Source organism: Diaphorina citri, unplaced genomic scaffold, assembly GCF_000475195.1.
Source record: "Diaphorina citri unplaced genomic scaffold, Diaci psyllid genome assembly version 1.1 scaffold893, whole genome shotgun sequence".
NCBI lineage: Eukaryota > Metazoa > Arthropoda > Insecta > Hemiptera > Psyllidae > Diaphorina > Diaphorina citri.
Genome location: NW_007378324.1, coordinates 63,107 through 84,948, shown reverse-complemented (window position 1 = coordinate 84,948; position 21,842 = coordinate 63,107). Strand labels below are relative to the sequence as shown.

Sequence of the window (21,842 nt, the reverse complement as noted above, 5' to 3'; positions counted from 1 at the left end):
TAATACACTGAAAACTTTTCCATTTTCGAACGTATTGTATTTTTCCTTCATTTCATTTCAAATAATGTTATTCTTCCCCCTCATTCTTCTCTGGATATTTAAAAGAAAATCCAATCCAACCGCAAAGTGCGCAGTATACGCATTTCTTCTTGTCAACACGAATTTAATCTTCAGTTATATCCTTCTCCGCATTATGTTCTTGTTGGAAAATTTCAAGCTCTATTCTTTGTGCAGCTTCGTGTTGTTTTCCAAGCACAATACGATTCTTTGTACCGAAATCACAAAACCAAGGAATGTAAACACAGTTCTCCAATCCAACCGCAAAGTGCGCAGTATACGCATTTCTTCTTGTCAACACGAATTTAATCTTCAGTTATATCCTTCTCCGCATTATGTTTTTGTTGGAAAATTTCAAGCTCTATCCTTTGTGCAGCTTCGTGTTGTTTTCCAAGCACAATACGATTCTTTGTGCCGAAATCACAAAACCAAGGAATGTAAACACAGTTCTGTGGAAATTCAACACTCGAAGACAACTTTCGAAAGTTCTAACCTTCTATACATCTAAAAGCTTTCCTCGTCTGTGGAAAGTGGAAATTCAACACTCGAAGACAAAGGTTCTAACCTTCTATACATCTAAAAGCTTTCCTCATCTGTGGAAAGTGGAAATTCAACACTCGAAGACAAAGGTTCTAACCTTCTATACATCTAAAAGCTTTCCTCAAATCCTCCGTAAACGGTTTTTGTCAGTAACTTAGTTTACAAAGTCCCAGACCTGATTTTGCAGTCTGTCCTATAAATAGAACTGAAAAAGTTTTTGCTGTTTGGTATCAAAATACCGTTGGGAGTTTAATGCCCATTTCTTCATCTGATGATGGAAGACAAGAGATGTGCTATATTTGTAGTATCTCAATTCAATCGTCAGGGAGGGAGGAAGGGAAAGAGAAAGAAAGAGAGAGAAAGGGAGGGAGAGAGAGAGAGAAAGGCGGAAAGAAGGAAAGAGAGGAGAGGGATTTAGTTCAATTAGGGGGTGAAAAAGAAGAGAAACCTACATTGTAGATATATTTTTTCTCTCCCTTCCAATATTTATGGGAGTCGAAATTTATATTCACCGTTTTTGGACGGCCACCAAAATCAATAGTGTTGTGTCCGTGACTTCTGGCTAGCTACCCGATGTGTAAATTTATGATGTGCCTCTCATTGGATATTAGAATACATACTTCACTTAGGGGTGGGGGATTTATTAGAATACTTTAGTGGGAGGGGAGGGTTGGGGGATTTATTAGAATACTTGGAGGGAAGGGTGGGGGATTCATTAGAATACTTCAGTGGAAGGGGAGAGTGGGGGATTTATTAGAATACTTGCAGGGAAGGGTGGGGGATTCATTAGAATAAAAAAAAAAAAAAAAAAAAAAAAACAACAACAACAACAACAACAACAACAACAACAACAACTGCTTTTCCCTCATTAGGTATATAAAAAAATTGATTCCCTCCCCCTCCGGCGGTTGTTTGCTTATTAAATTGTGAGCATAAACGCAGAAACAGTGTCTTTACATGTAAGCTTTCTCTATTTCTCTTCCCCTCTCTCCCCCTCTCTGCTCTTCTTTCCCCTCATCCTGCTCCTTCTGTCTTTCCCACATTAGCTTTCTCTATTTCTCTTCCCCTCTCTCCCCCTCTCTGCTCTTCTTTCCCCTCATCCTGCTCCTTCTGTCTTTCCCACATTAAAAATAAATAAATAAAAACTTTCCAAGAGATTTTGCGTTCAAAGTCTCGTAAAAATAAACAACTTTGGCGGAAAAAAAATCTTTTGAAGTTGTATGTATAGTTATATTATTATTATATTCCTTTTATGGTCTAGGTGTGCAATAAGAAAGGATTTTGCGAAAATCTAAACCGATCCTGTAGATGCATCAATTTTCCTAAATTTATAGTTTATGACCCTCAGTTTTTTGCAGAGTTGAATAACATGCGGCCTCATTTTAAAGTCATCATCAAGAGAGAGAGAGAGAGAGAGAGAGAGAGAGAGGGAGCATTTTGTGTTATGCATAACAAGATCTGGCATAAATTTCATTTTTTTTGAGAAACCAGAAACCTATATCTTTTGAAGATTTTTGGATTTTTTTTTTTTTTTTTTTTTTTTTTTAGGAACAAAATGTTTTACATTCCCAAGAGGTTGGTAAGGAATTTTGGTAGGTATCTAGTGCCTATCTACCCACAAGGATGTTGAAATATGTAGTGAAAAATGTAGGTAGGTATACATATATATAGGTTTTAAGGGAAAATTTAATTCGCTATTAAGTAGGACTCCATTTTAGATCAGAAAACCTTGTCAGGACTGGAGTCTGTACCAAGAATAAGAATTTTTGTATTATTAGAGAAAGTTAATAAAAGTGTTGTTGAAATATGTAGTGAAAAATGTAGGTAGGTATACATAATTATGTATAGGTTTTAAGGGAAAATTCAATTTGCTATTAAGTAGGACTCCATTTTAGATCAGAAAACCTTGTCAGGACTGGAGTCTGTACCAAGAATAAGAATTTTTATAATATGTATTATTAGAGAAAGTTAATATAAGTGCACACACAAGTACATAAATATATACTTTTGTATGTGCATAAATTTTATCTACATAAAGAGTTTCGCTCTAAAATACCTAGGTACATAATAAATTGCGGTCGTAAAATCTTCCCCCAAGTTCTTTTGTACCTTTCGGAATACATTCACAGTTCGAAATGCATTTACAAAACATACAATGTAATTATTTATGTTATGTTGTATTAACATTAATGTATAAGTGGCCAAAGTCACTAAGGTTAGGCAAGCAGGTACTTTAAATTTATATTTACTTAAAACATAGGGTCCTGGGGTTCAAAATAAAGGTTCAGAGGTTTTTGAAAAGCACCATAACTATAGGGTCGTGCCAGCATTTCTGTAAATTCTCTCATACGGTGACGATACCTCAAATTTGAATTTTCTTCATGATAATCTAATATCTATTGTGTTGTTTTCATTTTCTTTGTTACAGGTAAATATTATGAATTTCATGCTTATGTTGTGGGGACTTAATTGGTGCATCTGATATTTATTTTATTGTAAGTATCCACTTTCATCGCCTCGGGTTCGGAATCATCCTAGAAATCTCTATAGACCTTTTCCGGTGCAATGGTAAGTATATTTTCAAAAGCTTAGGCTATAAAGCCCCCTCTGTGTCTGCTAGTTCATATGGCCACCCTCGTTTACATAAGACACATTTACATAAGACACAATATTTAAACTGTACGCCTGTACGGGCTACGGACCTTATCATATCTCACACAAATAAATTAGAATTGGTTATTTTTCTATAAAAGAGGAATTATTATTTGTACTAACTTTTATGTTTTCTGGGAAAAATTTCTTGTGCTTTTCTCGCAAGTTTGAATTTTGTATTTGTTTTGTTCGAGGGGCTCGGGTGGGGGAAGCTTAGTATAGTTAGGACTAGGAGAGATGGAGGGGGGGCTTTACAATTATTTATCTCCTCTTTTATTGTGTAACTTATGTTAGCTGGGGGAGAGATAAAAAGAGGTTTAACTTGTGTTGTGGGAAAAACAAATGTTTGGGAAGCTTTTCCGGATAGGAGATCGTAAAGCTTCGTTTTATATCTTCGACTGAGACTCTTATTGCGGTGCTGGGTAAAATGTCCCCGTCACAAAACAAAGGAATAGAATTTCTAGTTTTTGTCTTTATCGTTTCAATTCTAAACTGTTTCGGGTTGCAACATGGAGGGGAGGTTCTTGTAACAGATTTGAATTGTACGTCACAGTAATGATGTCTGAGAAAATTATTTAACAAGATGAAATACAAAATTGTAGTGCCGTAGCGTAGAAACAAAGGATCCAAACTTCGCCTATTTGCGAAATCGAGATAGGGCAATATTTGGAGTCACCGCCATCCATTTTATGACCCGTGGATGGTCCGCAGCTCTATTCTCCATTTAATAGAATCAAACTGATCCATGATTAGCAAAGGTAACTCTCATTAGCAAAGGCAACCTTCAAACCTTCATTAAGAAGTCTAAAATTCAATCCACTATCTCCTCGGGGAACAAAAATCGAAGAGCCGCTTGAAAAAAAAAGCTTTTAATTATAATGACTTTCAGTTTACCATCCACAGCCAGCTTATTTCTAGTTTTTGTCTTTATCGTTTCAATTCTAAACTGTTTCGGGTTGCAACATGGAGGGGAGGTTCTTGTAACAGATTTGAATTGTGTGTCACAGTAATGATGTCTGAGAAAATTATTAACAAGATGAAATACAAAATTGTAGTGCCGTACCGTAGAAACAAAGGATCCAAACTTCGCCTATTTGCGAAATCGAGATAGGGCAATATTTGGAGTCACCGCCATCCATTTTATAACCCGTGGATGGTCCGCAGTTCTATTCTCCATTTAATAGAATCAAACTGATCCATGATTAGCAAAGGTAACTCCCATTAGCAAAGGCAACCTTCATTAGAAGTCTAAAATTCAATCCACTATCTCGGGGAACAAAAATCGAAGAGCCGCTTTAAAAAAAAAGCTTTTAATTATAATGACTTTCAGTTTACCATCCACAGCCAGCTAGTCCGGGAGGTTTTGTCGGAGGGGAGGTTCTTGTAACAGATTTGAATTGTACGTCACAGTAATGATGTCTGAGAAAATTATTTAACAAGATGAAATACAAAATTGATAGTGAAACAAGATGAAATAGTGCCGTACCGTAGAAACAAAGGATCCAAACTTCGCCTATTTCCGAAATCGAGATAGGACAATATTTGGAGTTACTGCCATCCATTTTATAACCCGTGGATTGTCCGCAGCTCTATTCTCCATTTAATAGAATCAAATTGATCCATGATTAGCAAAGGTAACTCCCATTAGCAAAGGTAACTCCCATTAGCAAAGGCAACCTTCATTAGAAGTCTAAAATTCAATCCACTATCTCGGGGAACAAAAATTGAAGAGCCGCTTGAAAAAAAAGCTCTTAATTATAATGACTTTCAGTTTACCATCCACAGCCAGCTAGTCCGGGAGGTTTTGTCTTTCGTTTATTTAGCAGGGCGTCCGTATTACTTTACATAGGGTAAAAATGACTTGAGATTTTTTATATCCCACCCCGGGCCCTAACAACACTTTCCCACCTACCCTCCCATTATCCTCCCCAGCTCTCCCACAGGGCCATATCCAGGATTTTGCCGAGGGGGAGGGGGTCCAAACACTAATGGACGAGGGGAAAGGATGCTCCAAATTTTTGAAGTCTGACGTACAGTAAAGGAGAAAAATGGAGCTCAAGAAGGGGGGGGTCTCGGCCCTCCCTAAATATGGCCCTGCTCTCCCACCCAACCTAATTAATATAAAAATTTCCAACGAAGCTGAACGTTCTGTGTACATAATTGTTTCCATTATGAGAATTTTAATCTTTCGGAAATAAATAATGAAGGGTGAAATTTGAGGCTTTTGAACACCTACGCGGGGGAGGAATTAACATTAAAATGAGATAAGATGAGAAAATGAGGAGGAATATTGCTCGACTTTTCCGGGAATGGGGGTAAAAAATGAGTTATAATTTTCTAAACGCCAAGTTTTGACTTGAAGCTTTTTTTAAAAAAATTTTGATTGACTCTTGGCTTTCGGAGAGAAATATTTAAATAAATAAATATACCTACTTACCTTTACTTCAATTTTACACCCTTAGGGCCTTAGGTAACAATTTTTGGACGAATTTTAAAGGACAAATGAAATAGAATAATTATTCTTTCTGTCTCCTTTTCTTTCTTTCTCTCTCCCTATCTCTCTCTCCCTCCTTCTATCTCCTTCTATGTCTTTCTTTCTCTCTCTCTCTAAAGCGCATAATTAACACATGAGGAAGCACATTAGAGCTTTTCCTCTCCCTAATTTGTAAAAAAAAAGTTCTTTCTGGACTCGGGAAAGTTACATGCAGGGGATTAAAGAAAAGAATTCCAGGGAAAACTTAATACTTAATAGGGTATACATAATCTCTCCTCTCTCTCTTTTTTGTCCCTCCTCTTCCCCTCCTTCGTCTACTATATTTTGTCCCTCTAGAAAGTTCCTCTTCTTTCCTCCTTCAACTTCTTTTCCCCTCCTTTCTACCTTCACCTCCCTTTTTTTCTCTCCTCCTTTCTCCCCCTCCTTTTTCTTCCTTCTCCTCCCTTCCCCTTCCTTCATTTTCTTCCCTCGCTTCCTCCATTTTGTCCCTCCAAAAAATCTATTTCTTGCTTGTTCTTCCCTCTCCTTTTCTTCCCTTACTCCCTTCTCCTTCTCCATTTTCTCCCTTGTCCTCTACTTTCCTCCTCTCTTTACCTCCTCGATTTTGTCCCTCCAAAAATTCTCTTTCTTTCCTCTCCCTCCTCCCTCCCCTCTTTTCCTTCCCTTTCTCCCTTCTAATCCTCCCTTTTCTCCCTCGATTTTGTCCCTCTGAAAATTGTTCTCTCTGTTTGACGAATTTTAGGTTGACTAATTACGACACGTTACTTGCAGCATGTCCAGATACATTAGTCTCAATGTGGGAAACCTAGAGAGCTTTTTACTCCCTCTCCTCCCATCCTCTTTGTCCATCCCTTCCTTTCTCTCTCTCTCTTCCTCTTTAATCCTTTTCCTCTCTCCATTTCTTTCTGTCTCTCTTTCCCATCCTCTTGCTCTCGTTCTTTCTCATTTCTTTTTTTTTTTCTCTATCTCTTGTCCATGCCAATGAGTGCATTTTCAGGGGATTTCAGGGGAAATTTTCCTTCTCTCTTTTTTTCCCTTTTCTGGATGCTTCAAATTTTCGGAGTCTAGCCTATTGGTAAAGAAGAAAAATGAAGCTGGAGGGGCCCCTTCTAAATACGGTCCTGGTATCACCTACATCCTACATTCATTACTCCGGCTAATTCTCTTACATCTGAAACAAGATACTACCTACACATTTGTGCATAGTTTTACTGAGCTAATGGGTAATGGGACACAGGTTCATAACCTTTTCCCCTGTTTCTTTTCTCCTCTTCCCCCTTTCTCCTTTTTAGTCCGTCCTTCCTTTATTAGCCCGTCCTTCCTTTATTATTTCGATAGTAATAAAAAAAGGTATCGTGGACGGGCTATTGTATTCGCTTCGGTGCCTTCTGTCAGTCTGTCCCCATAGAAGGACTTATCCAAACCTGCTCGACCTGTATATCAAATAAAAGGTCTTTTTACCAGGAACACGATGGTGGTGGTGCAAATTTTGTCCTGAGAACCAAAAAGCCAAAAGAAGGACTTATCCAAACCTGCTCGACCTGTATATCAAATAAAAGGTCTTTTTACCAGGAACACGATGGTGGTGGTGCAAATTTTGTCCAGAGAACCAAAAAGAAGAAGAAGAAAAAAAACTGGTTTTTGGGGGATTTTTTTCACACTTTCTCACACAAATGAGCTCTGATCTTGAAATTTGTCAAAAATGGAGGTGGAGGAGAAAGTGGAAGTGGAGAATTCTCTCACACAAATGAGCTCTGATCTTGAAATTTGTCGCGACGACCTATGAACTCAAAGCGAGAAAGTTTTAGATAACACTTCAATAGTTAATTTAAGACCGGGTTTAGCGTCACCTGTTAAGCTACGCCGAGCAAGGCCAATAAATGGATGGGTGACTTAAAAGGAATAAAGGGAGAACGGGCTGTTGATTTTAAATCATTACATGAAAGTAAAATCAAAAAATCAAATCAAGAATAATAATAAACTGAATATTAAACAAATCTAATCACGATCAAATAAACTACCGGCTGAAAATTTCCGGAGGGACGGGCCCTGCTTGTTTATCTTTTTCCTCTCTTCCCCTCAATTTTCCTACCCTTGTTCTTACTTCTCTTCCTAGACCTCTCTCAACCTTTTCCTCCTATTCTTCCCCTCTTTATTCTCCTCCTCCTTCGGATGATATCATCTCTTCATCCCTTCCAAGAAGGAAGAATTGACGCTTTGTTCAGAAGAAGGGCCCCGGATTTTATTCTGGTCCAATTTGCTATAAACAAGAATATTCATGAAGATGTCTGATTTTTTTGTAATCATACTCCACATTCGAAGGTATTCATAATTTCATGACCATTAAATTTAACCGCGTTTTTGCAATGATTTCCCTACTTCTGTCCCTTTTCCCAACAAAGCTTCAATTTGCATTTTGCAATTTGTAGATATGCTTTAATTAGAGATTCTAGTCTGGTTGGCACGTAGTACACAATTCCGTCACATCTGTACCACATGTTCTTGATATCCAGGGTATTTTGTATACCCTGGCATCTGGTATGTTAGTTAACACATTGAACCCGTTGTAAAAAGGAGGAGAATAGAGGGGGAAATGTAGAAGGAGGGGAAAAGGAGGAGGATAGAGGACAAAGGTGAGAGGACGAGAGAAAGAGAAAGAGGGAGAGAGGTCAAGGAATTCACTTAAAGCTAATATTCAGTGCACTCATAGTTTCACTCAATTATGAGTGCACTCAAAGTTTCACTCAATAATGAATGCACTCAAAGTTTCACTCAATAATGAACGCACTGAAAAATTCACTCAATTTTGAGTGCACTAAAAGTTTCACTCAATAATGAATGCACTCAAAGTTTCACTCAATAATGAATGCACTCAAAAATGGAGGTGGAGGTAAAAGTGGGGGTGGGGGCGAAAGTGGAGATGGAGGTGAAACTTAAGGTGGAGACGAAAGTGGAAGTGGAGGCACCCAACCTAATTAATATAAAAATTTCCAACGAAGCTGAACGTTCTGTGTACATAATTGTTTCCATTATGAGAATTTTAATCTTTCGAAAATAAATAATGAAGGGTGAAATTTGAGGCTTTTGTACACCTACGCGGGGGAGGAATTAACAATAAAATGAGATATTAAGATGAGAAAATGAGGAGGAATATTGCTCGACTTTTCCGTGAATGAGGGGAAAAAATGAGTTATAATTTTCTAAACGCCAAATTTTGACTTGACGCTTTTTTTTAATTTTGATTGACTCTTGGCTTTCGGAGAGAAATATTTAAATAAATAAATATACCTACTTACCTTTACTTCAATTTTGCACCCTTAGGTAACAATTTTGGACGAATTTTAAAGGACAAATGAAATAGAATAATTATTCTTTCTGTCTCCTTTTCTTTCTTTCTTTCTCTCTCCCTATCTCTCTCTCTCTCTCTCTCTCTCTCTTCTTCCTTCTTTCTTTCTCTTTGTACTCTCTTCACAGAGACGGATGGCATAATTAAGCACATAGAGAGCACATTAGAGCTCACCTAGAGATGTAAACCAAAAAGAGTTATAGTCTGACACGGGAAAGGTTTACATGCAGAGAGATAAAGAAAAGAATTCCAGGGAAAACTTAATAGAGAGACTTAAGAGAGAGAGAGAGAGAGAGAGAGAGAGAGAGAGAGAGAGAGAGAGAGAGAGAGAGAGAGAGAGAGAGAGAGGGAGAGCAAATCACATCATTTCACCAAAGTGATAAAGGTGAATTCCCCCCTCTTCTCTGGGTATATTTGAAACTTTTGATTTGGCATTCACAAAGGTTTGATTGTCCACAAGTATTCCAAACTCCCTCCTTCTGGGTATCTGGGTAAACATGAAGTAGCTTTAATTTATTCCTCCATTTCCTTCCACATGGATGTTTGCTCATTCTGCCTGTTATAGGTATCTGTATTATTAGCATAGTCCTTTACGAGAGTGTCTTTTGTTATACGTTTTATTCCCTTCTCATCTTTTAGTCCCGTAAAGGAACTTTCCTTTTTTTTTTTTTTTTTTTTTTTTTAATTACCAAACAGGAATATGAGAGGTGTAGACTCTGTAGGTATTTTCCCTTTCGGAAACGGAACCGATTCTGATGATTTCATGACTTTACTGAGAAAGGATGACATGATTAGTGGAGTCACTTCAGAAGTTCACCGCGTCGTTCACTACACACACCACTGAAGTGGGTGAAGTTCACTGATGGTTTCAAAGAGCTTTTTGCTGGTCGAGCCATTTTTACTACAATGTAGAGGTTATTACGAGTACATCCTTCGAATTTCAACAATTTTCAAGTAATTTATTACCAGCAAAGCATCTCCATCATCAATATAGAAGGTAATCTTGTACCTAGGTATTACGTATTACAGGTGGTTGCCTATACTATGTATGTACCTATGCACCTAGGTACCTTAGTATGTACTCCAGACTCCAGAGGTTCCTTGACGATGATTAATTCTTCCTGTTTTCTCTGTAAAGCTCGATGGAACAGGGATGTAAGATATAATACCACCTCCTACAGGATCAAAAGTGAAGAATTTATGATTCTTCCTGTTTTTTCCGTGCTTTTGGAAAAAGGAACCCGAGTAGTTAATATCGAAGAAGAGAAAGATAGGGAGAAGGAAGAAGAGGAAGAGGAGAAAGAGAGAGAGAGTGAGAGAGAGTTAACGTCGATGAGGAGGAGGAGGAGGAGAAGATGAAGGAGTGGTGGGGGAAGATAAGGAAGAAGGAAGAGGAGAAAGAGGGAGATGAGGAGGTTAAGAGGGTGGGGGCCAGAAGAAGAATCAGGATGAGGGATCTGATCCAGAGAGCGAAGGTGGAAGAGGGAGAAATGAAGGTAGGAGGGTTGGAAAAACAAGAGAATTGAATTACACATGTTTTTATTTATAAATTAAAACCTTTCTTAAATTCCAAAAAAAAAAAAAAAAAAAAAAAAAAAAAAAAAAAAATTGAGGGGGGAAAAAAAAAAAAAAAAAAAAAAAAAAAAAAAAAAAAGACGTTAGGGGGTTTCATTTTAAATTAATAAAATTGAGAACATGATGGAAGACGAATTGCATGGAAATTCTACCCCATTTTCTCCTAACGAAAAAAAAGATGGTGTTTTTGCGTTAAATTATTGGAAATTCTTACGATCCATCAAGAAAGAGCGTAGGAGGATGCATTGCTGAAGGAGTGCGAAGGCACTAACTAGGTACTCCTATCTAAACACCAAATGAGAGAAAAGCAGTAGTGTATAGGAAAGAAAGGACCTCTATAAAAGCTCAAAATTAGATTTTGAACCTCTATAAATGTTCAAAGTTAGATCTTTGCATATTATGAATATCAATAGTATTAGAGGCTTTACAGTCGTCAATACAAATTAAGAAGTTAGAAATTGAAAAGTTAATACTGGATACGAAGCACGAATGAATGTTGTTCGTACAATGTTAGGCTGTAGGCACTGCAAAAGTTTCATCCTCTGAAGAACTTGCAAACAAAACAATCAGGCCTCCATTGAGAGAGTTCCGGATTTCATTAAACAGAAAGTTTTCAGAGATAACTTGGACACCCCCATTTAATATGTAGAAGGAGGTATACCTCTGGTTACCCGGGGAGATTAAAATGGGATGCCAGAAGAGAGAAAAAAAAAAACATCAATAGAATACTTTATATGATAATACTAGCCGTACATAATGGAACGAAATGGGTAAAATGATTTCCGAGTTCTTCATTAAAAAGTAATGCCATGGTATTAGGTGTGTCTGCTCTCTTGAGTCCTTTGTAATGCATTCTTCAGTATAGAAAGTCAGATGTTGCCAACATGTGGAGGTGAGGCTTGATTTATTATGATTAAAGTGACATGGTTCTCCTGGAGGAGCTCTATCACCCAACCATGGCCGCTGATTTTCTTTCATTGTGAGCCTTTAAGATATTACTCCAGTATGGATTGTTTCTAGACTTTGTGAGTCGCTTACGTCCCTATCTCCCTATGAGGAGAATTTCATATGTAGGAAGATTATACAGTGTTTTTTTTTTTTTTTTTTTTTTTTTTTTTTTTTTTACCAAACAGGAATATGAGAGGTGTAGACTCTGTAGGTACGAGTATTTTTCCTTTCGGAAACGCGATTCTGATTCATGACTTTACTGAGAAAGGATGACATGATTAGTGGAGTCACTTCAGAAGTTCACCGCGTCAATTACTACACACACCACTGAAGTGGGTGAAGTTCACTGATAGTTTCAAAGAGCTTTTTGCTGGCCGAGCCATTTTTACTATAATATAGAGGTTATTACGAGTACATCCTTCGAATTTCAACAATTTTCAAGTAATTTATTACCAGTAAAGCATCTCCATCATCAATATAGAATAGAAGGTAATCTTGTACCTAGGTATTACAGGTAGTTGCCTATACTATGTATGTACCTATGCACCTAGGTATCTACTACCTAAGTATGTACTCCAGAGGTTCCTTGATGATGATTAATTCTTCCTGTTTTCTCTGTAAAGCTCGATGGAACAGGGATGTAAGATATAATACCACCTCCTACAGGATCAAAAGCCATTTTGCCATGTCTTACCAACTTCTCACTAGGATGTCTTACCAACTAGAATGAGTTGAAGTGTGTCCTGGAACTCCTGGACCTCAAAAAATCTGGAGTGGGATTTATGAAAATTTGCAAACCGACCTTTGGATTCCTCTCATAACAGACTGTGTGTTTCTGTTTTCGCTAGTCTCGCGATCTATATCAGTTTCTTTTCTGCCACCTTGTTAAAAAAATCTCAAATCATCATGTTTGGTAACAAAAACAGGAATTTAGACGATCGAAGAAAGTTAGACTTTGGATAAGTTATGTGATGTTGTTACTTCCCTTGTTTCAAACGTGTATCGTTCCCTATTCTTCCCTTCACTGGAATATTTCAAGCTTACTGAATTGAAAATTGAAAGTTTTATTGAAATTTGATAGAATGTAATATTATGACGGAATTTGTAAACATTTGTGACAGTATATCATTTTTTCTCGTTCTATCTCCCACGCTCTCTATCGGTGTCGCACATTTTGCCATGTCTTACCAACTTCTCACTAGGATGTCTTACCAACTAGAATGAGTTGAAGTGTGTCCTGGAACTCCTGGACCTCAAATCTGGAGTGGGACTTATGAAAATTTGCAAACCGACCTTTGGATTCCTCTCATAACAGACTGTGTGTTTTTGTTTTCGCTAGTCTCGTGATCTATATCAGTTTCTTTTCTGCCACCTTGTTAAAAAAATCTCAAATCATCATGTTTTGTTACAAAAACAGGAATTTACACGATCGAAGAAAGTTAGACTTTGGATAAGTTATGTGATGTTGTTACTTCCCTTGTTTCAAACGTGTATCGTTCCCTATTCTTCCCTTCACCGGAATATTTCAAGCTTACTGAATTGAAAATTGAAAGTTTTATTGAAATTTGATAGAATGTAACATTATGACGGAATTTGTAATCATTTGTGACAGTATATCATTTTTTCTCGTTCTATCTCCCACGCTCTCTATCCGTGTCGCTGTCTCTTCTTCAATGGCTTGTTTTCTGATGTAATCCATACCTACCTACTCACAAGTTGGTGTTTTATGATGCCACCCACCCAGTTGATGTAAAATCCCTCACAAAATAGCTTACTGACGATAGAAATATTGTAGATACCGTGAACATTAACGTTGGGTTCAAAGAGAATTTAAAGTGGAGCACAAATACGTGTAGGCGGTGTAGGTAGTCACATAAAAAAGTCCGAGATAGCCTTACCAATCATGCTACAAGATGAGGAAAGCAAAGAAAATAAGTTCCAAGTCGAAACGAAAAGATAACGAACATAACTATACATAGAACATAGACTATACATACATAGAACATAGACTATACATACATAGAACATAGATTATAGTATCTATCTATAATAGCTTACCTCCTATAGATACAATTTTGAAAATATATACAAGATGAGGAAAGCAAAGAAAATAAGTTCCAAGTCGAAACGAAAAGATAACGAACATAACTATACATAGAACATAGACTATACATAAATAGAACATAGACTATACATACATACATAGAACATAGATTATAGTATCTATCTAATAGCTTACCTCCTATAGATACAATTTTGAAAATATATAAGAGAGAAATTTCAACGTTCCGAAGATGCTGTACCTTAAAGATAGCTTCATAAATAGAAATAGGTATTCCAGTCTGATCTTTATTTAAATATAAGTTATAGGAACTGATCAAAAAAAGCTTTCGACTGCAATTTTTGCTCCGCTATTACTGAAATATAGCCGAGCATCATCCTGCTCCTTCCATTTATCTTTATTTCCCTTAGGTCCACTTGAACATTTTTATGACTGAGGCGTTTAAACATAAACCAATTCTTTTTTATCTCGAAATTTTTCATTCACTATATTTTTTTTTTTTTTTTTGAAAATATTCCTAGTGCCTTATTCAACTTTCTCTCCCTCCCTTCAAAATATCTATTATGAAGATTGTGCTTACAAAAGGTTTGCTTTCAATAGGTGCCTCTCTGCCTCTATCTATTTACTTTCGTAGATATTCATGAAGGTGTACGTAGAAAGGACTATGTACTGTGGAAATGACCATTTTTAGCAATCACAACCTACTTCTATCCAAAATTACAAACAATGCTCGTTTAGTCACTCCGTCAAAGTAAATCTATTTTTACGAAAAGGTGGGTGATGCATGAATTTTGAAAGACCTCAACCCTGGTAAATCACACAGACACTTATGAGACATTGATGTAGGTGGTTGCTTTTAAAGTGCAAATGCCACTTGCTACCTACTTCTGTGATTTTATGAAACAGTGGAGCCAAATAAACAAATACATGATACATACACCACAATGTCCATGTACATAATGAAAGTTTGGATCCACATAGTACCTATTACAAATCCACTAAATTATTATCCCAATGTAAAATTTAATTTACAAAGTGTATATTTTATTTTATTTTATTATCGAGATTGATGATATGTTTGGGGGTTTCACCAATGGGGAGTTTATAAAAACTCTAATTAAATTTTCAAAATGTTCTTTTTTTCCCCCCGAAGTTGTAGTTTGTTTGGATGTACAATAATGTATGTTCAAAATACAGTGTGGATCAACCGACGGACTTGCGGAAAATGCATTTCCGTGTTTTCATAAATAGGAGCAGTAAAATTATTTTTTGAAATTCGGGTTTCTGAAAACTCCAATGACCGATTTATTCCTCAGTCAATCTCTCAGAAAAGAGGTTTGCCGAAGGGCACACATGTAGGTCTTCACAAACAAGCTCAACTCTCCTTCCTTTCGTATTATGTCAATGCGTGGGAATATAACGGCATTTGGTATGATGTACAGTATTGTACAGGAAGTAAGGATAATATCCTTATACACAAATAAATGGGTAAGTACATATTTACCAATGTATAATATACAGATGCATGTACATTTTATGTACCTACCTATATGTTTAAGTATTACCAGGATGGATGAATTGGAATCTTGTCAGTTTGAAGAATCTCCTGTCAAATGATATTTTGTTTCCATTTGATTTCTGAGAATTTGCTCATGAAATATTTACTTACTTTCCTTTTCATGCTGTACAAGTGAGCATTCCGGACAACTGTATTATTGTAGGTGAAGGAGCCAATACAATGGATATAGGTAAGACTAGCTCTAGCCCTGTGCTTTGCTATCGAGAAAAATATTGCCCGGTGCTCCGGAATACAATCCCTTAGGGTTTTTAGTCTTTTATCAATGGAGCAGTTGTATTTGGGTAAAAATTATTAATAAAATGTCGATTCCTACGTCAAAAGTTTTGAAGACTCCAAATTTGAAGTCAAAACTCCAAAAATGTGTCTTCAAAAGGTCGAACGTCAGATTATAACAATGCGCAGAAACGCATGTGCACAAACACCCTGCAAGGGAGCTTTGCTCGGGACAGTTAATGTGACGTCATCGTGTACGGGAGTGTATGCCGTGACGTAAATGAGATTTACGTGTCAGCTCCTATGGCGTAGTGGTCACTGCACTCGCCTTGCACGTGGGAGACCCGGGTTCGATTCCCGGCGGGGTCAAGAAATTTGTATCATGCAAATGATTGATTCCGTGACTGGATGTTGCGGAGCCCACTCAGCCTCGTGAGGAAAATGAGTAGCTATGACATATAAATGCGCATAGCGACCGGTGCCAGCATGGTAGTTCCCTCTGTCAAAACCTCTTAAAAAAAATCACTTAGAGGGTTTCAGCAGCCATGATAAATTTGTAAGTTCTGTGGGTCAGCTTTGAAACAAGAACCAAATATTATTTATATTAATACCAAATAATATTTATTTATATTTAGGAAGATATTTTTATAGTTACATTAAAATAAACCATTCTCATTATTATTATTATTATTACCATAAAAAAACCTATGTATTTTGGTAATTTACAATCATTTCATAAAATATTCCATTGCCAGGCTGTAGAGAAGATGATTCAGGATGAGTCAGTGCCTTTGAATTACTACGCGGCTATTCATGCTGTACAAGTGAGCATTCCGGACAACTGTATTATTGTAGGTGAAGGAGCCAATACAATGGATATAGGTAAGACTAGCTCTAGCCCTGTGCTTTGCTATCGAGAAAAATATTGCCCGGTGCTCCGGAATACAATCCCTTAGGGTTTTTAGTCTTTTATCAATGGAGCAGTTGTATTTGGGTAAAAATTATTAATAAAATGTCGATTCCTACGTGAAAAAGTTCTGAAGACTCCAAATTTGAAGTCAAAACTCCAAAAATGTGTCTTCAAAAGGTCGAACGTCAGATTATAAAAATGCGCAGAAACGCATGTGCACAAACACCCTGCAAGGGAGCTTTGCTCGGGACAGTTAATGTGACGTCATCGCGTACGGGAGTGTACGCCGTGACATAAATGAGATTTACCGGTATATTTTAAATCAATTTATCTCGGGATCTAGTCGTCGCGTTGAAGAAAAAGATTCCCTAGTTCCTCATTTTTTTCTGCTCTTTGAATTTGAGACCTCGCCTAAGACAGCTGAGTAAACGGAACTGGTCTATTATATCATGCAAACAGAAGGTGACTTCTTTTTCAGAATATCATTCCCTAAACCTATTCCAAATTTGTATACTCTGAAATTTATTCTCATTAAATTTTATTTTTACCTGCTGTTTTATTCCATTCCGCAGGCAGATCCCTGCTGCTGAACAATCTACCGCGCCATCGTCTAGATGCGGGTACGTTCGGTACAATGGGTGTAGGGCTAGGCTTTGCCCTAGCCGCTGCCCTATACTGTAACCACTACGCCCCTGGTAAACGCGTTGTATGTGTTCAGGGAGATTCAGCGTTCGGATTCTCAGGCATGGAGCTGGAGACTTTGGTGCGCTATAGATTACCTGTGATCCTGGTGATTGTGAATAACAATGGAATCTATGGGGGATTTGACGAGGCGACCTATGCATCCATTGTGGAGAGTGGCGAGGTTACTACTGTGTAAGTAGTTGACCGAACGATAGCGAGGTTTATGTTTTAACTCGACCGTTTTGCATTTAGTTTAGATGTTTTTTTCCGCTATAACTCGCGATTGTCTGGTCCGATTTTGATGAAATTAGGTACATGAGTTTATAAGATCAAGGAACATTGCTCCTTGAAATTTGGAGTCCCAGAACTGAGGTCTCCGTTTTCGGTCTCTCGAAATTATAGTCCTATTTTATTATCCGGAGGTTTTCCAGATTCGAAGGTTTTCCATAATCTTCAACTTCAACAATGGGTCAATGGAGCAGTTGCAATTGGGAAAATATTATTAATAAAAGGTCGATTCCTACGTAAAAAGTTGTGAAAAATCCAAATCTGAGGTCAAAACTCCGAAAAAGTAACTTTAAAAGGTCGAAAATTCAGTTAATTGCCGTTCCAATGAAAAAGTTCAAAGAGTTGAGACGTCAGATTTCATGTCAAAATGCGCAGAAACGCTTGCGCATAAACAAACGAAGCGGGAGTCAAGAATTATGACGTCATCGCCTACGAGAGCGTATGCCGTGACGTCAAACTTCACGATTTACCGGTATTTCTTAAATCAATTTATCTCGGTATCTAGAAGTCGTAGAGGAAAAAGAAAAATTCCGTTGGTCCTCATTTTTCCTGCTCTATGACTTTGAAATATCACCCAAGTAAGCGCAACTGATCTATTACCTATTTATCTATTCCAGGAGTCCCCCCACCTCGCTAGGTCCTAGTCTACGTTACGAGAAGATGATGGCTGTGTTTGGACATGATGGTTATCTCTGTACTACAGTACCTCAGATTAAGCAAGCTATGAAGAAGTGTTTACAGGTAAAAACAAACAGACACTATAGGGATAGGGGCTTTAAAAAAAAAAAAATCAGTTGGTGTTTTATGATGCCACCCACCCAGTTGATGTAAAATCCCTCACAAAATAGCTTACTGACGATAGAAATATTGTAGATACCGTAAACATTAACGTTGGGTTCAAAGAGAATTTAAAGTGGAGCACAAATACGTGTAGGTAGTCACATAAAAAAGTCCGAGATAGCCTTACCAATCATGCCAATAAGCAAAAAACTTAATGGAGTAATCGACCTCCAATAATTGGAGCCGTCTGGAGCTTTGAAAAATGAATAAAACAAAAAGTCAAAGGAGGATGGGAAAAGCAAAACAAATAGAAAAAGAAGCACAGAAAGAGAAAAGAATATTAAGAACACAGAGTTAATGAAGAAAGGATACGGAGAGGAAGGGAGAGAGAGGATAATGATTGATGACTGTAGGAAGGGTGTGAGGGAATAGGGTTCAAGCAAAGGTTTGAGGTTAACCCCAGTCGGGAATAAAAAGTATCAGAATGTTTTAGCAATGTATCATTAAGTCAGATTTTTTTTTGTACATGTTCATTTGGAATTCATCTCCAGCTTTACAATTAAATGAAACGTTTCTTTCTTTCTGTCGGCAAGTCTTTTTTTTTTTTTTTACTTTTTTTCGATAGCAATGGTTGCCCAACAGAGGGGGTTGTATTGTGGTTAACAGAGAAGGGAAACCACATTAAGTCAGATTTTTTTTTTTTTTTTTTTGTACATGTTCATTTGGAATTCATCTCGAGCTTTACAATTAAATGAAACGTTTCTTTCTTTCTGTCGGCAAGTCTTTTTTTTACTTTTTTTCGATAGCAATGGTTGCCCAACAGAGGGGGTTGTATTGTGGTTAACAGAGAGGGGAAACCACTGTAATGATGGCAAGGGATTAGATGACCACTTGTCCAGAATGTCCAGTGTATCACTTCAGATGCATTGAACACTTGTATTGATGTTGGATAACACGAGCAAAGGAAATAGAAAATAGCCTAAAGTTCTGTATCCATTGCTCTTGCAAAATATTTATCCACTCTACCAACAAATACAAGAAATTGATTCAAGACTTTGTGTTGGTAAGATTGTTAGCTACCTTTTTCACAATTAAGTCGTTTCCAATGGTCTGAAGATGAAAAAGAGTGGAGTATCTAATTAATTATTACCTCCAATTCCTTCACTAACATAAATGTAGGTTTTTTGCTCTTCAAACGAAGGGAAATTATGTTCGAGCACTTTATGTTTATGGTTTTGCAATATTTACCTCCAAGTAAAAGCTCTTTACTAAGGAGTCCTTAGCTGGAAGAGTAGGTACTTGTTTTCAATATGACCCACTTTCTAATTAATTATTACCTCCAATTCCTTCACTAACATAAATGTAGGTTTTTTGCTCTTCAAACGAAGGGAAATTATGTTCGAGCACTTTGTGTTTATGGTTTTGCAATATTTACCTCCAAGTAAAAACTCTTTACTAAGGAGTCCTTAGCTGGAAGAGTAGGTACTTGTTTTCAATATGACCCACTTATAGCAGATGCGTAATTCCGTATGTACGTATATTACTTTACTACGTATAAGACGCAATTGTACCGATAATTCAAAAGGACACAATTCATATGCAACGACTATACAAAACATTCATTGTTCCCAGAAGACCTACGTCAAAATCTAACTGATAGAGCACCTAGCATTCACTCTGTTCACAAAGGGTGTAGGAAGCAACAAAAGAAGGTTCGAATATTTGAAAAGATATTTGAATTGCCATTAGACAGTCGAATGACAAGTAGAATTCCAATACATGCTATTCCAATACATGTAGTGTAGGAAGCAACAAAAGAAGGTTCGATTATTTGAAAAGATATTTGAATTGCCATTAGACAGTCGAATGACAAGTAGAATTCCAATAGCAATATCCCTACATCATCAATCATCATTTGTCAAAAAGGTGAGGGTGGGGTATACCGGAGCCCTAATATTGATAACATTTATGAAGAGGAAAGAAAGGGATACCACAATAGGTATGACGCCCTATGGAAACTCTGTGGGGGTACGGAGGAAAAGAGAAATAGATAGACACCAGGGGGGAAGTTTTAAACGACTAGGTATTTCGGTATTTGTAGGAGAGCGAAAAAAAAAAAAAAAGAAATGGTGAGACTGACTGAAAGACAGCGTGAAATTCCAGTCTCCGAAATAAATTTCAAAGTTGTCTTTTTATTTGAGGTCTCGGTCTGTCGACTTTCGTTTTGTCTAAGAATTTTTAAATTATCTTTGTTTCTGGCGGAGGTTTTGGTCTGTGTCTTGTTGAAGAATGGCTTCAAGCTGTCTGTGCTCTGTAACATTTGGATAGGGAATAGGTGGCTTCAAGCTGTCTGTGCTCTGTAACATTTGGATAGGGAATAGTAGCTCTAAGCAAAGTCGGATAGAAGAAGCAGTATTGAAGAAAAAGTCGAAATTATTGCATACCTACTATTTACCTGGTACCTACATATTTGTAAAAACTAGATATCTATGTATTTGTAAAAACTTCGAAATACCTACATTCCCCATTGTTTACCCTTGTCATTTCATCACGAAAACGTAGAGGCGATACCTAACAAACTATAGAAGTCTGAGGGAATAGGTAGTAGCTCTAAGCAAAGTCGGATAGAAGAAGCAGTATTGAAGAAATTATTGCCTACTATTTACCTGGTACCTACATATTTGTAAAAACTTCGAAATACATACCCCATTGTTTACCCTTGTCATTTCATCACGAAAACGTAGAGGCGATACCTAACCTAACAAACTAGAAGTCTACGTTCAACATTCTAAACGTCAACACAGATAAACTCGTCAACAAAAACAAAAACAGGACACGTACTGATGATAATGAACATGTTAGTACAAATACTGGCATTAGAAGCAAATACGCCGACCAAAACTTACTTCTAGCTTATAGAAAGTAAAGAGGGCATAACTTGGGTGAAGTGAGTAATGAATATGTTGTCATGTAGACTTATCAAGAGGAACAAGATATAGCCAGGGCTATAAAATAGCTGACGCTAGAGGCTGTAGAGGGATGTCCCTTTTATTTATGGCTATTGATAAAGACGTTTCCAGCTAGAAAGTAGAAAGAGATCAACTGGGACGATAATGTATGTCCAACGTCTGAATTACAAGTATTTATGTACCTACATACGTATATCTTATGTTCAGACATTATGTCTTTATTGATGTCGTTTAATATCACCACCCATTGTTTATGGAAAGAGTAGGAAGGATAAAATTGTCGGCTTTGGTAGTAACAATGTAATATGTTATTGCATTACTTTGGAATCGATAATCGATACCTTTCATAAAACAGTATTGGCCCGTTATAGTCTCAAATCACCACGAGCTTTTTCCTCGTAAAGTTTCTGAAGATTTCGGTACGAGCATACACTCGATTTACTTTCCACAATTGCATTAAACAAATCTGTTATGATACGAATTTTTGAAAAAGAGAAAATGGAAACACTCCTGTAGAAAACCCCCCGGTAAAATAAAAATTTCCACAGAAAACTGATCCGAACACTTTAAAAAATCTGGTGTGAACATCACACGACTTTCCTTATCCTATTGAATGATGCTTATTTTTATGTTCTATAGTAATTTTTACAATATCTCTAACCGTTTAGTCAGTATAGCTGAAAACCCCCCAAAAACGGTCGAAAACCGCCAAAAAGCGGTCAAAATACCGCCAACCGCAGCACCT

The 21,842-nt window shown here is 37.1% G+C and overlaps 1 protein-coding gene across 1 annotated transcript; it reads left to right on the top strand.

Annotated features, from left to right (window-relative positions):
• The first annotated feature begins 16,209 nt into the window (after positions 1-16,209).
• Positions 16,210-20,445, top strand: LOC103512858 (2-hydroxyacyl-CoA lyase 1-like). The gene is made up of 4 exons (XM_026826218.1): positions 16,210-16,348; positions 16,949-17,252; positions 17,966-18,120; positions 20,393-20,445. Exons 1-4 carry the CDS (start codon positions 16,234-16,236, stop codon positions 20,443-20,445), a joined length of 627 nt encoding a protein of 208 aa, XP_026682019.1. The 5' UTR covers positions 16,210-16,233.
• The last annotated feature ends 1,397 nt before the right edge of the window (positions 20,446-21,842 follow it).

Bases quoted from the DNA above. Each gene is read 5' to 3' on its own strand.
- LOC103512858 (XM_026826218.1), top strand. From the start codon at position 16,234: ATGATTCAGGATGAGTCAGTGCCTTTGAATTACTACGCGGCTATTCAT. The intron at 17,253-17,965 runs GTAAGTAGTTGA...TATCTATTCCAG, and splicing joins AGTGGCGAGGTTACTACTGT to GAGTCCCCCCACCTCGCTAG. The intron at 18,121-20,392 runs GCTTTAAAAAAA...TTTCTGGCGGAG, and splicing joins CAGACACTATAGGGATAGGG to GTTTTGGTCTGTGTCTTGTT.